Source organism: Phascolarctos cinereus, unplaced genomic scaffold (genome assembly GCF_003287225.1).
Source record: "Phascolarctos cinereus isolate Bilbo 61053 unplaced genomic scaffold, phaCin_HiC Scaffold_3;HRSCAF=262, whole genome shotgun sequence".
Classification (NCBI taxonomy): Eukaryota; Metazoa; Chordata; class Mammalia; order Diprotodontia; family Phascolarctidae; genus Phascolarctos; species Phascolarctos cinereus.
In genome coordinates this window covers 134,832,886-134,850,714 of record NW_027555736.1, presented here as the reverse complement: position 1 = coordinate 134,850,714, position 17,829 = coordinate 134,832,886, and the positions used below count along the sequence as shown (strand labels likewise).

Sequence of the window (17,829 nt, the reverse complement as noted above, 5' to 3'; positions counted from 1 at the left end):
GGAATCCAAGAACTTAAAAAAGAAGATTTTCTGGTGTAGCAAAAAAGGCAAACCTGAACTTTGTTTCAACTGAAAAAAAAATGAGTCTGAGAACCAGGTTCTTAGTATGGCCAATAAATTTTTCTGCTCCTCATCTTTTCTTTTTGTAAACACTATTTTTTCCCCCAAGCAAAACAAACAAATAAAAAAATCAGCTAATAGCCACCTGGCTTTAAAACTGTTTGGCTAGATGATAACATGGCAGATTGGATTAACTTTTCTATTTCTTTTGTGTGTCTGCTTATTTGTTTTTCTGGTATCAGAGCCAAGTGAACCACTTTAAGAAGTTCCCACAAATCTTGGTTTTCTTAGGAACTTAGCACAGTAAACTTGATATCACCAGCTGGCTCCATTTGACTTCCATCTTCAGTTTTCTTCTCCATACAAACCTGAGAGCAGAAGCTGGGGATCAAAGTGGGCAAACTCAGGTCAGAACTTCATTATTTTAGCTAAGATCTTACAAGACTTAGGGAGCAAGGAATGAATACAATGTGATCAACCCTCCTTTTGGCTGAAAGCATCCTGTTGAAAGCACCATCCTCACAATCCCTGTTATAGGTCTGTGTTATATTAGAAAAGAAAACTTCTTATATAATTTTTGGCTCCTTCAAAAATTCAGCTTTCATGCATTTTCAGACTATCCCCACCCTCATGCCTGGAATAAATTGACTTCTATCTGCCCATTGAAGTCCTCCTCTTCCTTCAAGGTACAGTTCAGATGCCACCTCTTCTGGAACGCTTTTCTTGAATCCCCAAGCTGAAAGTAATCTCTTCCTCCGCAGAGTTTCCTAAAACACCATGGGTCTCTCTTTTGCACCCATTATTCTTATTTATGTACATGCCACATCCCCCTCTTTTAGACTTTAAGCTCCTTGAGGGCAGGCATGGTGTCATTTTTCATCTTTGTATTATCAGTACTAAGTCCAGTGCTTTATGTGTAGTTGATACTTAATGAATGATTGTTGAACTTTATTTAATTAGAATAAAAATTAGAGACCATCTATCCCATCTAGCCCCTCTTTTCTTTACTTCCTTCTGTCTTTTTTTCTGATTAACGAGCATTTATTTTCACTTCCTCCTACTTCTTGCTTCCCTCCTCCCCACCACCAATGAACAATTGAAAAGAAAAACCTTGAAAGAAATATGCACAAGCAAAAGAAACAAATTCCTGTATTGTCCACATCCAAAAAAAAATGTATCTCATTCAGCATTTCAAGTACATCACCTCTTTGGTAGGAAATAGATAGCATGATTGATCTTTGGTCCTCTGGAATCATGCCTGGCCATTGCATTGATCAGAATTCTAAAGTCTTTTAAAGTTATTTTCTCTTTAGAATGTTGTTATCATTGTATAAATTATTCTCCTGGGTGTGCTCACTTCACTCTGTAGCCTTTTTTAGAGGTCTTCCCATTTTCTAAAACTGTCCCTTTTGTCACTTTTTAAGTGCACAATAATATTCCCTTATATACACCATAATTTGTTCAGCCATTTCCCCAAAAATGTCGGCACCCCCTTAGTTTCAAGTTTTTTTCCTACTATGAAAAGAACTGTTATAAACATTTTTTTGCATATGTGGGTCCTTTTCCTCTTTCTTTGACCTCTTTTGGAGTATAGACCTAGTAGTGGTATCACTGGGTCAAAACATGCATATAACTTAGAGATGTGGGGGGATTATTCCAAATTGCTTTCCAGAACAGCTCTTTCAAAGATGCACAAGTATGTCTGTTTTCCTGTATCCCCTCCATTATTTGTCATTTTTCTCTTTTGTTATCTTTACTAATCTGATGGGAGTGAGCTAGAATTTAGGTTAATTTGCATGTCTCTTATTTGTGATTTGAAGCATTTTTTATATAATCATTGGTAGCTTGAATTTCTTCTCCCTATGAAAACTGCCTTTCCATATCCTTTGACTATCCATTGTAGAAGGGCTCTTATTTTTAGAAATTTAAACCAATTCCTTTTAAAGCTTGAAAATCAGAACTGTGGAGCACAGCCAAGATGGTGGAGTAAAAGCAGTGACTTGCTTGAGCTCTCCCCCAAACCCCTCTAATACCTGTAGAAAATGGCTCTAAACAAATTTCTAGAGCAGCAGAACCCACAAAAAGACAGAGTGAAACAAATTTCTAGCCCAAGACAACCTGGATGGTTGATTAGAAAGGTCTATCGTGCTGGGCTGGGAGAGAAATGCAGAGACCAGGCCTCAAGGAACCTGGAGCAGGCCTCAGAGGATTGAATCATGAAGGCAGTTTCCAGACTTCTCCACCCACAAATGCCAAAGACAACTTAGAAAGTCAGTAAGAAAAGTGTGTGACTGTGGTGAGAGAGAAGCTCAGTCCCGGCCCCAGTCCTGGCACAGCCCCAGGGTGGCAGCTGCTTCAGGAGCTTTTGGCCCACAGACTGAGGGGAATCAAGTGACTGATCAGAGGGGGATTGCAGGGATCTCTTTACTGGTGCTGAAGCAGGATTCTCTTGCTTTGCCTGTGCTTGGATCTGGGTCACAGTTCCAGGTGGTGGTCCTGGGGTGAGGAAGACTGCTGGTGTGGTGGGGCTTGTAGTGGCATTGAAGAGGAAATCCTCATAGTTCCAAGGCAGAAAAGAGTGCTTATTGTCACTCATAGACCAGAGCACAGGCCAGGAGAGAAGTAAACATCTCACCTTTGATCATACCACCTTGGAAGAACTGAAAACTTACAGGTCCCTAGAATTATCTCTGAAAACAGCTGCACAAAACCCCCAAAGCTTGGGACACTACATTCTCCACACTGGAAACAGACCCCTACCTTAACAAAGAGTTTAAAACTCAAGTAATTGGCTGGGATCATGACCAAACCTCACAAAAAAAGTCAAACCATCGTATCTTTCTTTGGTGACAAAGAATGTCAAAACATACAACCAGAAGACAACAAAGTCAAAGCTCCTACATCCAAAGCCCCCAAGAAAAATATGAATCAGTCCCAGGCCATGGAAGACCTCAAAAAAGATTTTGAGAAGCAAGTAAGAGAAACAGAGGAAAAATTGGGAAGAGAAATGAGAGTGATGCAAGAAAATCATGAAAAACAAGTCAACAGCTTGCTAAAGGAGACCCCCCAAAAAAATGAAGAAAATAACACCTTAAAAAATAGCCTAACCCAAATGGCAAAAGAGGTCCAAAAAGCCAATGAGGAGAAGAATGCCTTAAAAAGCAGAATTGGCCAAATGGAAAAGGAAGTCCAAAAGCTCACTGAAGAAAATACTTCCTTAAAAATTAGAATGGAGCAATTGGAAGCTAGTGACTTTATGAGAAATCAAGACATTGTAAAACAAAACCAAAAGAATGAAAAAATAGAAGACAATGTGAAATATCTCATTGGAAAAACAACTGACCTGGAAAATAGATCCAGGAGAGATAATTTAAAAATTATTGGACTATCTGAAAGCCATGATCAAAAAAAAGCCTAAACATCATCTTTCAAGAAATTATCAAGGAAAACTGCCCCAATATTCTAGAACCAAAAGGTAAAATAGAAATGGAAAGAATCCACCAATCACCTCCTGAAAGAGATACCCTAGGAAAATTCCAGAGTTCCCAGGTCAAGGAGAAACTATTGCAAGCAGCCAGAAAGAAACAGTTCAAGTATTGTGGAAACACAATCAGGATAACACAGAACTTAGCAGCTTCCTGCAGGGCTTGGAATATAATATTCCAGAGGACAAAAGAGATAGGATTACAGCCAAGAATCACCTACCCAGCAAAACTGAGTATAATCCTTCAGGGGAAAAAATGGACATTCAGTGAAATAGAGGACTTTCAAGCATTCTTGATGAAAAGACCAGAGCTGAATAGAAAATTTGACTTTCAAATACAAGACTCAAGAGAAGCATGAAGAGGTAAACAGGAAAGAAAAATCATAAGGGACTTATTAAGGTTGAACTGTTTACATTCCTATAAGGAAAGATGATATTTGTAACTCATGAGACTTTTGTCAGTATTAGGGTAGTTGGAGGGTGGAAAAATTATATGTATAGATTGATAAGAGGGCACAGGGTGAGTTGAAGATAAATGGGTGATACTTGGAGCATAAAATTAAGGGGTAAGAGAGGATTATACTGGGAAAAGGAGAAAGGGAGAGGTAGAATGGGGTAAATTATCTCACATGAAACAGACAAGAAAAGGCTTTTATAGTGGGGGGAAATGAGGGAAGGTGAGAGGGAATGAGTGAATCTTATTCTCATAGGATTTGGCTTAAGGAGGGAATAACATACACACTCAATTGGGTATGGAAAGCTATCTTATCCTACAGAAAAATAGGGGACAAGAGAGCATGGGGATGATAGAGGGGCAGGCAGATTGGGGGAGGGAGTAATCAGAAGTAAACACTTCTGAGGAGGGACAGGGTGACAAAAGAGAATAGAATAAATGGGGGTTGGGATAGGATGAAGGGAAATGTAGTTAGTTTTCCACAGCATGACTACTATGGAAGTGTTTTGCATGACTACATAAATATAACCTGTATTGAGCTGCTTGTTTTCTCGATGAATGTAGGTGGGGAGGGAGGAAGGGAGAAAATTTGGAACCCAAAGTTTTAAAAACAAATGTTAAAAAAATTGTTTTCACATGCAAGTGGGAAACAAGATGTACAGGCAATGGGGTATAAATCTGTCCTGCCCTATAGGAAAATGGAAGAGGAAGAGGATAAGAGAAGGGGAGGGAGATAAAAGAGAAGGTAGATTAGGGAAAAGGGTATTCAGACTGCATGCTGTCTTGGGGTTAGGGGAGAGAAGAGATGGGTAGAAAATTTGGAACTCAAAATCTTGTGGAAGTGAATGTTGAAAACTAAAAATAAATAAATTAGTGAATCTTAAGAAAAAAGAAAATCAGAACTGTGTTTGAGAAACTTGCTGCAAAGACTTTGCCCCCGGTTAATTGTTTCCCTTCTAATTTTTATTATGTTGATTTTGTTGTTCAAAATCTTTTTAATTTTATATAATCAAAATGTTATCTTTTGTGATCCTTTCTATTCCATGTGTAGCTGTGAGCTCTTCTCCTATCCATCAGTCTGAAAGGTAAATTCTTCCTTGCTCCTCTTACTTGTTTTTGATGTCACTATGACTATGTCACATATCCATTTGGAGTTGATCTTAGTATATGTTGTGAGATGCTGGTCTATACCAAATTTCTGCCTGACTGCTTTCCAGTTTTCCCTGAAGTTTTTACCAAATAGTGAGTCCCTTCCCCAAAAATTGGAGTGTTCAGGTTTACTGAACATAATGCTACTGTGAGGTTATTGGTTGTTTTTTTTTTTCATTATGCTGTGTACCTACTTGGTTTGAATGAGTGACCTCTATTTTTTGATGAGTACCAAATCATTTTGATGGATACTGCTCTGTAGTATAGTTTGAGATCTGATACTCAGATGACCAAAGTCCAGAAAGGTGAAGGACATTGGCTTTCTGGCCATTCCATGAACAAAACACACCATCTCTTGGCTCTAGGCATTTTCTCTGGCTGGCCCCCCATGCCTGAAATGCTCTCCCTCCTCTCTTCTGCCTACTAATTGCCCTCCTTTAAGTCTCAATTAAAATTCCTTCTTTTATTGGCAGCATTCCTCAGCCTCTCTTAATTCTAGTGCCTTCCTTCTGTTAATTATTTCCCATTTATAGGAATTAAATACAATTATATACAATTCCTGTATATAGTTTGCTTTGTGTATATTTGTTTGCACATTGTCACTCTCATTTGATTATAAGTTCCTTGAAGGCAGGCACTGTCTTTTGCCTCTTTTTGTAACCCAGTGTTTAGCAAAGTGCCTGGCACATAGTAGGCAATTAATAAATGTTTACTGATTGATTGATTTTACTTAAGGCTAAATATCTAGTAGATACACACCTAGGACTCAGACATTGGTTTCTTGACTCTAAATCTAATGTACTTTCCCTTTAACACATTATATTTTGTATCATGCTTATTTGTCTTTATGTCTTATACCCATTATTAAATTCATTATTAAACTCTAAGTTCCTTGAGGGTAGGCACTGGACCATTTTTCATCTTTGTGTCCCTTGGTCCCAGCAGAACGCCACACATATAGCAAATACTTAAGAAATGTTTGTAGATTAAATTAATTGGAGACTAAGATAGAGTTGAAGACAGATCTGAGTTTGATCAAATTCCACTAGACTTATTTTGTATTATGCTGAGATTTTAGTGTCCCTGCTCTTCAGAAAGAGACTTTCCTGAACAGAAAGGTAATGAATCAAGAGACATGAAGGAAGAAGAGAAAATAATCCTTTTTAATGTTCTCGAGAACCATTTGTGCTATTTTTTTTTCATTCTACCTGTGATTTTTTTTGTCACATTGCTTTTCATTTTCTCATAGTATTATACAAGCAAAGGAAAATTGAGTAAAAACTAAAAATTCAACACATGCATTAAATGTTCCATATTATGGAGCTACAATTGACTAGGTATATGTATGTATATGTGTATACACACATATACATACATATAGATAGATAGACAGTTAAAAATGAGGGAATGAGTGGTTTTCTTTCCCCTCAAATTTTTTGCTGTATTATATAACTTTGGTTTTCCCCTTTTCCATTAAAAGTTTTGCTTTGTCATTTTCTGATTTCATTTCATTAAATCTTTTGTGCCTTTTCTCCCCTTCAAAGCATGTCTGTCCCCATTTTATTGTTAGCTTTTGGGACATCTGTTTTGATCTACTCTCTACTTCGTCCGATCAGTATTAAGTGTTACGGTCTATATTCAGTAGCTCAGTCTGTCCTGTTAGATTCACTGCTGGTAAGAAAGTCACATTTAGTGCACTTGCCTTCTCTCTGCTCTTTATTATTGGCCACTAAACTTTCATCTCTTAAAGAGGTGATTATAGTATATGACTCCACTGTTTTAAAAAGCCTAGATTAAAAAGAAACATGTTCTATACAACTTACTCAAAAGGAGCAGTCAGAGGTTTGTTTGCTTTTAACAGTTTTCAGATAACCCTTATAGCAATAGCTGACACTTATGTGATACTTTAATGTTTGCCTTTTGTTTTACTAGGCACTCATTCTCTTACCTGAGTGTCACAAGGGCCGTAAGTATTATAGGTATTAGTATACCTATTTTATAGATCAGGAAACCGAGGCTTAGAGAGATTCAGTGACTTGCCCACAGTCATGACCATAAGGATCAGAGATGGATCTTGAACCCATATCTTTCTGACTTTATACATTAAGCCAAGCTGCTTCTAATGAGTACAATGATTTTTTTAGAATTTTATTCCAATTAGTATTACCCCTCTCTTTCCCAATTACCATCTTTTACCTAGGAGTTTTTGTGTCAAAAAATAAATTTACTTATTTTGGAGGAGACTATAATACCTCTTTATGAATTTATGATCAGCCTGAATTTCTGCTCTATTCAGGCAATCAACAAAGCAAGTATTAAATACCTACAATGTACCAGACACTGTGCTAGGCCCTGGAAATACAAATAAAAAGATGAAACCATCCCTGACCTTAAATGTGTGCACAAGACACATATGTATTTATGTAAATATGTACAAAATAAATGCAAGGTAATTTTTTGGTGGCTACCTCCAAAAAGGTAGCATGGCATAGTAGACAGGGAACCGATCTCAAGCTCATGAAGACCAAGATTCAAGTTTTCACCTTTAACACATACTGGCTATGTGACCCTCTGCAGTTTACACCTTCCAGTGCTCCAGGCAACTCGATAAAACTGTAAGTTATGAAGCAGTCACTCATTTACATTGGTTAAGGGAGTTTCTTCACTGGAAGTTGCTTGAACCAATGAAATCACAGGACCAGTACCCCCCAAAAAACAAACCCAAAACCCGCATCTGCACACACACACGCACACACGCACACACCACACACACACACACACACACACACACACACACCCCAAGGGACTGATCAATTTTGTAGTATGGATATGGGAAGAAGAGCAGATTTCAGTTATACTCTAGGATAGAATTTAAATTTTTAAAAGATATTCAATGTCTTCAACTACTAAATTAATGGATATAGTTTTAGGGAGAATTAAATTCACTATATAGGGAAAAAATGTACCTTTACTGACAGTTTTTCTCTATCCTACCCTTTTCAATAAATATTTGTTGAACTGAATTTTCACCCAAATAAAAATGAGTCATGGGACTCTTAAATCATGTTCTTGACACTTTTCTTGATGTCTTTATATGACCAAAGGGATTGTAATCCAGAAACTGATTATCCATTGGGCATATAGACCAGGCTTTTGCTTTCATTTCCTCTATTATGCTGCCTATTTTCAGACATTTATTTGATGCTCATTTCCTACCCTCAAAATGGGAAATGAGGAGAAGAGAAAAATTTTAGTCAGGTGATTTTGCTCAAATTCAGCAAAAATGTATTCAGAACCTACTTTATGCAACACACTTTTCTGAATTCTAAGGGACAAAGACAAATAAGAAACCTCCCTGCCCTCAAGACTGTTACAGTCTAGTGAGGAAGGAAAGAAGGGAGTGGAGAATATCTATGATATAAAATAGAGTAAGATACATACATTGAAAGTGCTATGAGAATTCACAGAGAAGGAAGAAATCAATTCTGTCCAGGGGGAATCAGGGAAGGCTTCACAGAGGGTTGATTTTTAACCTGGACCTTGAAGAATATGTAAGATTTCAGTACGAAAAGATAAAGAACATTGGCATTCTAGGCACGGGGAATCCTGTAAGCAACGGCATGAAATGGTAAAACTTTTTGGGGAAGAGGTCAGTTGAATAACATGATCTACTAAATCATAGGATTTAGAGCTAGAAAGAGCCTTAGAGACCAAAGCGTTCATCTCTTTCATTTTACAGATGAAGACAAGGAGGCCCAGAATGGTAATGCAGCCTTGCTAAAGCATAAAGTAGGAGAAAAAGAGTGGGATGAATTAAGTCTGTTATCTTCTTACTTAGAGATTGTAGAATGTAGAAATAGAAAAGATCTTAGTCCTTCCTAATCCAACCCTATTGGAACCTATGAAAAATGTGTTTTGTTGAAAGCTGTCAAAGTGAGATTTTGGATATCAATACCTTCCATATATCAGTGTTCTTTCTCTCTTGTCCATATAACTGCAGAATTGGGGATTTAGAGATTGATTGTATTTGCAGAATCATAAAGCATACCAGGTTAAAATGCCTTATATACAGCAACCATATATCCTGGATTGTCCAGCCCAGTCCCAATTTTGAGGAAAGAAAATGAATTTTTAATGAGATTTTGCAAATGGGATTTTCTTTATCAGACCATGTTCTCTGATTTGTTTTTAGCTTGACCAAAAAAAATATTGGTTACTATGCTTTCATATACATGTAGAACAATTTGGAAGAAGAGGGAACAAAATGTTTCGGGATAGAGTGGAAAAAACACTGGATTTGGCATTAGAAATTTGAGTTCAAATCCCAGTACTGCTCATCACTACCTGTGTGACTTTAATCAAGTCCTCTTTGGGTGTCAGTTTCTTCATTTGTTTAAAAAAAAAGCTTTAGACTAGACAATTATGAAGGAACCTTTTATTTTTATATCATATGAAACCATCTATTTTGACTAGGTGTGGGGGGAGAAGAAGTGGTATGTGAAAAATAGTATGTTAGGCTCAATGAAAAGGCAATCTGGTATAATGAATAGAGTATTGTATTCTAAGACAAAAAGATCTAGCCCAAAGGTCTGTTCGAATCCACCTCTGACACTAGTTGTATGATCATGGATAATGATGTTACTTATTCTCATCTAATTAACAAGACAAGCTCAAGTGAACATTTCTGAAGTAGAGGTGAAACAAATGCTGCTTGACATCAGTTTAGGAGGAAAGAAAGAAATTGTCCAAGGTAGGCATTCTGAGCTCAGGTGGTATCCAATCCATTCTCTAATACTACCCTTCTTTCCAATAAAAATTTTTTTAAAAATATCCATTTTGTCGTCCATAGCTTCCAACACCAACCTTGGCTCCTTCTGAGCTTTAGTATGCCAGGTATTATAGGACTGTGCCATAATTTTGTATTTATCCTCCCTTACCTATCCTTACTTTCATCTTCTAAACATGTATTTTTTTAAAAAGTTTAAGTTGATGAATTTCCTGTTTATCCACATTGTTCTCTTTTGACAACTCTCCCTTTTCCTAAGCACCAAAATTGATTATATATATGGCTTCTTAATTTAATTCTGTAGAACTTTCCATCCCTCCTGAGCTAACTTTCCCCTACAGAATTCCTGTCCGTAAGTTCCTTTATATCCTTGCCCTGAATTCTTTTAAATCTGCTTTCCCTAAAATTAGGAGATATGTATATATGTATATCCATATATGCACATATATGCATATATGTATACATATGTGTGCATACATGTGTGTATAATATATACATGATTTATGCCCAGCTTTCCTTTTGTCTATCACAAATTCTAAGATATAGTAATCACCTCCCAGCAAGGTTCTTATCATTACCACCTAGCAACCAATCCCTTCTTATTGGTGAGACTCAGATCAAGGACATACATTCCCTTGGTGATTCACTGACCTTTTGAAGGATGAAATTATAATTAAGGCAGGCTGAAAAATTATTAATTGTTATGATTTTGTCAGATCAAGGAATCCAACAGATGTCCAGATAATTGAAACCCTTCACTACTTCTGTATCATACTACATTTGTGGTCTTTTCCCCTGAATTTCTCCTCTATTTCTTTTTTCTGTCCAGGAGTCTGTCATATGTTTCAATGATAATATTTCTTCTGCCCCACTGAGATTTACCCAAATCTCCATACTTGCCTCACCTCCACTCCCTAAATTTTTTCACATTAATATATTTTCTTAGTATACAGCTATCCCTTCCACATCACAACTTTCCTCATCATGGTTTTGATATATGATGGGTCAGCATAAGAAATTAAATGGGAATTTTCTGGGAGTTTTGCAGAAGCTACAGACAACACGTGAAAGCCAGTAGACAATATAGAAAAAGTTTAGAAACTCAGAAATGTATAAAATATATGTATAACATCAAGATATTTTATCTTTTAATGCCATAAAAATTCAGACTTCTTCTGTGGTATGAAGGAAGGGTCAAATAATTTTATGTGGATTTTCCAAGTTATGGGGGGTGGGCCAGCGTGGGCCAAATCCCTAACCCCTGTGATGTGGAAGGGATAACTGTATAATGCTCTTCCATTTCCCATTTTACTTTTTATATTTCCTTTTAATAATGTTTACCTTTCTAGAACCCTATTTCAGCCGTGGACCTCATTGGAGCTTGTCTTTCAGACATGTGAAGTCAAACTTGCCTCTTTGACTTGGGTTTTCTAGTTCACCTTGTTTGATACCTACTCTTTGCCCATTTGTATATAACCATCTCATCTCATGTCATAACTTTTATCATGTCCCCTCTTGGATTTTGTCTCCTTTGGACTTCTAGATGTCTCTACTGATCTTCTTCCATTGCAATTATTAAAAACAAACTGGGTGGAATAACACCAGACTATGTGCTAGTTAGGAAGACCTGAATTTAATTCAACCTCAGACATTTACCAGTGTGGACCTGGGCAAGTCACTCAATATCTGACTCAATGGCTTCATCTGTAATTAAAGATAATCATAGAATCTACTTCAGGCTTATTGTGAGAATTTAATCAGATTAAGATATGATATAAATATATAAATATTAGCTATTAATATTAATTATGTTATATTAGAACATTATGTAAATGTTAGCAGTTATAATTATTCTGTTTGGCAGTTCATTTTATGTAGATAGGTAGGGAATGTTTATCCCTCTCCTTTCCTTTTCAGTTTACAGTCCCTTTGCTTAAATTTGCAAGACTTTGGGAAAACACATTACCAGATCTCATTAAGAACAATCCATCATTGGTTAGGGACCTGTAATTCCTATAATTTAGTAACAGAAATAGTATTGAAATCTAAATCCCATTCTCAAACACCATTTTCTTAACCAATTGTTCACTTTCCAATTTGCCTTTGTCTTCTGACTGCAGTTTCAGTTAGCCACAATGATGAAAATACCACCTGTCCCCCTTATAGCTTCAGTTTCTTGCCCAAAACATTATAATCTTTGGCAGTGCTTTCTCTCGGTTCCTTCTTACTTTCTAGATGACTATTTTATATGTATGGATTACAAGAAGTCAATAATAGTCATTGATTTTGACAGTACTTGGGAAGTTATCTATTATGTCTTAGATACATGCTGCCAAAAGACAACAGATCTCTCTATTAGTGTTATCAAGTCAACATATAGCTGCCTCAGTATCCCTCAACAAGTCAAAATGGGTTCATGATTTAGATATAAAGGCTGATACTACAAGCAAACTGGGAAAGCAAGGAATAGTTTACCTATCAGATCTATGGAGAACAGAAGAATTCATGAACAAACAGGAGATAGAGAACATTACGAAAGGCAAAATGGATAATTTTGGTTACATTAAATTGAAAAGTTTTTGCACAAACAAAGCCAATGCAACTAAGATTAGAAGGAAGGTAGAAAACTGGGAAAGAATTTTTACAATGAGTCTCTCTGATAAGGGCCTCATTTCTAAACTATATAGAGAATTAAGTCAAATTTATAAGAATACAAACCATTTGGGGCAGCTAGGTGGTGCAGTGGATAGAGCGGATTCAGGAGGACCTGAGTTCAAATCTGACCTCATACACATACCACTTACTAGCTGTGTGACCCTGGGCAAGTCACTTAACCCCATTGCCTAGCCAAAACCAAAAAAATAAAAACAAAAGAATACGAACCATTCCCCAACTGATGAATGGTCAAACGATATGAACAGACAGTTCTCAGATGAAGAAAATAAAGCTATCTATAGTCATATGAAAAAGTGCTCTAAATCATTATTGATTAGAGAAATGCAAATCAAAATAATTCTGAGGTATCACATCCCACCTATCAGATTGGCAAACATGACAAAAAATGATAAATATTGGAGAAGATATGGGAAAATTGGAACACTAATGCATTGTTGGTGGAGTTGTGAAATGATCCAACCATTCTGGAGAGCAATTTGGAGCTATGCCCAAAGGGCTATAAAAATGTGCCTATCCTTTGACCCAGCAATAGCACTTTTAGGGCTATATCCCAAAGAGATCATACAAATGGGAAAAGGACCCACATGTACAAAAATATTCATAGCAGCTCTTTTTGTCATGGCAAAGAATTGGAAATTGAGAGGATGCCCATCAATTGGGGAATGGCTGAGCAAGTTGTGGTATATGAATGTAATGGAATACTATTGTGCTATAAGAAATGATGAACAGGCTGACTTCAGAAAAACCTGGAAAGACTTGTATGATCTGATGCTGAATGAAGTGAGCAGAACCAAGAGAACATTGTACACAATAACAGCCACGTTGTACGACGACTAATATTGATAAACTTAACCCTTCTCAGCAATACAAGGATCTAAGACATCTTCAGAGACCTCATGATGAAAAATGCTATCAACATCCAAAGAAAGGACTGTGGAAGTTGAATTGCTGTCTTTTTTTTCTCTTCTGTTGAGTTTTGCTTTCTCTTTCTGATGGTTCCTCCTATTAGTTTTAATTTTTACTTACGACATCACTAATGTGAAAATATGTTTGATGGAATGTAAATGTATAGCCTACATCACATTGTACGCCATCTTGGGGAGGGTGGTGGGGAGGAAGGGGGAGAAAAATTTTTAACTCAAAAGCATGTGGAAGTGATTATTGATAAATCAAAATGAATTAATAAAAAAAGGGAAGAAATATCCCTCAACAAGGAATCATCAACAACCATTATTTTTCTCTTTTCCCCCAACTTTTGTTGGATGGTTCATCACTTAATAGCATCTGTGGAACTACAACATTTTTTCTGTGGAAGGTAAGTAACTGTTTTTACCTCAGAAGTTCTACCTCCCTCCACTTCAAGAGGAGCTTTATCTCTGTTCCTTAGACCCAATTGTTCAGTGGTCTCTTTCTCCTCTTTGTCATTTTTTTTATACTTTGAACTCCTCGAGTCCCTTCAGTGTCTCAATTTTTTTCTTTGTGTAATCAGTCACCCTTACTCCACTTTAAGTAACTCAGACGTTACAGCCTGATATCTTTATGAGGTAAGAACACCTCTACTGAATCTATCAATTAAACACATTCAACTAAGGTCATGCAATTAATCAATTTGGAAGGAGTGAAATCCACTGGCTAAAATGAAATGAAACACAGAAAATTTATTGGAATTGGTTAAAGAGATTCAGGCATGCCGTAATGATTTTAGATTAAAGAGCAAGCAATTTTGGAACCCAAGATTCAAGTGCCTGGCCAACTCAGTGGTGAAAACCATTCTAGCCATGCCCCTGAGATGGAATCACTTTGAGGAGAAGAATCTTTGTTTCCTCCAACCTCTCTCCCAAACCAGAGGAAGACTGTTCGACAACTCTGAAAGATCTAGAAGACTTGGACTTCCTGTAGGCATCCTATCAGTCTTCCTGGAAATAGCTGATGGCTGTGTTTGCATTAAGAACTGAAGATAAACTAGACACGTGGAGAAAAAGTATCTTCAAGACTCTACAAGGAGCCTAGCAGTAAGCTATATGATAGCTAAGGAGCCTTATGAGGGCTCCATGAAGGGGAGAAAACTACTTCCAACAAAAGGACTTCTTGGAGTTGTGAGTTACCATCTTTGTCTAAGGTTCCCCTGGACTCTGTAGGTAGTTGTGGGAGACTGTATCCTTGGTTTGAGGGGAAGGGGTTGTACCACCTCTTCTTATATACAAATTTAATAAATACCCCTTTCAAAAGGCTGATTGTCTGACTGGCTGGTTAATATCAATGAATAATCATTTTGGGGAAGCACACTAGTGGAGGCTTATATGCTATATTGCTAAAACATTATCCCTAACCTTTCAAGGCAAGGTTCCCTTCGAACCCTGAGAGGGATAGTAACCTTGCTCTAGGGACCCAATGTGTCAGCATAAATGGGATTTATGATAGTGCTCCCAGGGCATGTGCTACATTGGTTTTCACAATGAAACTTTTTTTAAAAGAATCATTGAAAGGCATTCTTCAAGCCTCCTTTACTGTTTCTTTTAGGAGAGGGATACATATATGGTTTTTAGCATAAATAGTCATAGTTGTGCCAGAAATGTAAAAATCATATATTTAATGCAAGTTTCTGCCCTCCATAACTGCTTAAATGAGATCCTCAGTCCTTTGTCATCCTTCCTGGTAGCTTCCCTGGGGAAAACTGCTTTGGATGAGTAATTGTGAGATGTTCCATTCTGGACTTTTCAACGTTCTTGCCTCATTAGTTTCTTATGTTGTTTGCACCTTAATATCTTTACCCTACTCCCTTTCCATTATCTAACTAACTTCCTATCTTATCTTCTACCTTCCCTTAAAAACTTGTCTTACTTATCGTTTTTCTTTTCACAGCATATTGCTCTCTCATCTTTAGTCCTTCCAAATTTCTCCTCCCCAATTTCAATCTCTGACCTTCCTCACATTAAAAAAAAACAAAACCTCCAGCTCTACCCCAGAATTCTTTCTCCTTCTACTGTTTCTTCAACTTAAACCTTCTGCTTTTCTTCCATATGATCTTCTCTCACCATAGCCCAAGTGGAATGTAAATATCCTTTCTCCTAATGATTGCTGTGACTCAGTTATACTTAACCCCAACATTTCTCTGTGTTGGTCATTTCCCAACTCCATATTTTGCTTCTGTGATAGTTGTGTCTTATTCTGAACAGATTTGTTTTACCTATTTAACAGAACAAAAATTGTTTTTACCTACGTTTATCTTTACTCTGTGCTCCCACATAGCAACTTTGCTTTATAATCTTCCATAAAGTTTACAGTTTTTTTTCAAATTGAATCAAATCAGAAAACTTCCTGGGGCTGATGCTTTTTAATGTCTTGTTTATTTTGTGGCAATAGTACTACTTTGGGTAATAGTCTTGAAAAAAAAATGTGTACACCCGAACCACAGAACTAAATCCTGAACCCTGGGGAGGTGTCTTTTGTTTATCACACTGAAACCATAGCTGAAAAGAAGAATCTAATTTTAGTGATATCTTAGGACCAACTTATTTTACTCAAGTATTTTGGGAGACATTTCTAAAGTATAGAAATGCATTTGTCTCAAGTTATAGTTTATAAAACCCCATGGTTCTCTTTGCATAGTTATTATACTAGTAACTTAATCACAGTTTATCATTCAAAACTCAAAGCATTGAGATTTTTCCTTAGCTATTTTGAAATGTACCTTTAATTTGATCCTAAGGAATAGAGAGCAAATGAAGATTCATGACAAATGAGTAGAAATTAATTCTGCCTAGTGCTTTTGTATGTAGTGTTTATCCCATTAATGTAGTCTATATTTCTTGGAAATGACTCATAGCCAATGGTGAGCCTCACCAAAAGACATTCAGAAAATCATATACTTCTAAATTATTTTGCTCACATATATTTTATAACCTTTTCTATCTGTTGAGAAGCTCAATGGCCAGGCCTTTACAGCAGCTTCAGTGAGGTACGTTCAGATTTGAGGGGCTTTTATCCCTATTGGCTATTCTGGGAGAAAGTAGTAATGGAGAATAATTTACATTTTCCTTTATTGTTATCATTATTAATGCTTTAAGGTTTATGAAGGACTTGTGTGACCAGCTAGAAAGCAAGCTGCAATTTAAAGAAAACGAGCGATGTTGCAGCTACCGGTTAGCTGTATGCTTCCTGGTTGTTTGTACAGTGACTTCCCCCTCTATTTTTCAGGAAAGTTGAAAGAATGGAACCTTATTTTATATGGGACGGCTGAGCACCCTTACAATACATTTAGCTCCCATCAATCTCGGTCAAGGATGCTGGAGATTTCAACGCCAGAGCTTGAACCATCCAAAGCTGCTTTGTTTCATAAACAAATGGAGGCCACAGAAGATGAAGAAGATTATACAGGTAAAGGCTTAAGGAGGAGAGCCATTTTAAGTTATCTGTAGCTTAAAATGTGGGAGCTATTCCCACAAAGGGTGGGTGGTATAATTTTGCCTTCTTTTTTCTTGGAAATAATAATAATAATAATAATAATAATAATAATAATAATAATAATAATAATTTGCACTTACACAGCTCCTTCCATCCAAGGCTCTCCTAATATTTTACAGACAAGTAAGTATTCTACAAACAAGTAAGTATCCAACCTTTCCCAGATGGGGAAACTGAGAAATGATAGCCCCATAGTGTATTCATTGTTACTCTCTTTCCTTCCAAGGATCCTATTTTCATTTTTTAACTTCAGTAATGGTTTTCCTATGTATGCCCCTTAATGGCCATTAGTGCCTTCCTTTTGAGATAACTATCAACGGTCTATGTGTCTTCTATACACTTAGTTACTTACATATCTCCCCCATCAGAATGAGAGTTCCCCGAAGACAGGAAGTGTGTTTGTTTGGGTTTTTTTATATCCACAGCTCTAAGCTTTGTGCTTGGCTCATAGTAAGCACATAATAAATGCTTAGTGACTGACTTTCACTTTCAAAATGAAATCAACCCTTAAAGCCTTACTGAAGAAGTAGATATGGCTTGACCCATGTGCCATAAGACAGTTTTTGTTAAGATAGAGGAATAATAAAAGGAGCAAGATTTTATTGGATTCATCCATAGCCTTACAGAAGGGCTAATACAGGACTGATTGTGGGCCCTGGAAGGATCAGGTCAACAGATATTGATGCTATACAAGGAAAGACTTATAAACATTTTACAGAATATAGAAAATGCCTTCTGCTGATACTTTGCTCTATA

General features: G+C 36.8%; 1 protein-coding gene across 5 annotated transcripts in view; it reads left to right on the top strand.

Moving 5' to 3' along the window:
• PCSK6 (proprotein convertase subtilisin/kexin type 6) overlaps positions 1-17,829 on the top strand; it is a 248,155-nt gene that overhangs the window by 184,437 nt on the left and 45,889 nt on the right. For 3 of the 5 annotated variants that reach the window (XM_020963644.2, XM_078151173.1, XM_020963629.2), the window contains exons 14-15: positions 16,807-16,986; positions 17,158-17,196. In XM_020963644.2, the coding sequence (XP_020819303.1) occupies positions 16,807-16,986; positions 17,158-17,196 (219 nt within the window). The remainder of the gene's footprint in view (positions 1-16,806; positions 16,987-17,157; positions 17,197-17,829) is intronic. The other 2 variants (XM_020963650.2, XM_078151174.1) reach the window with 1 other exon arrangement.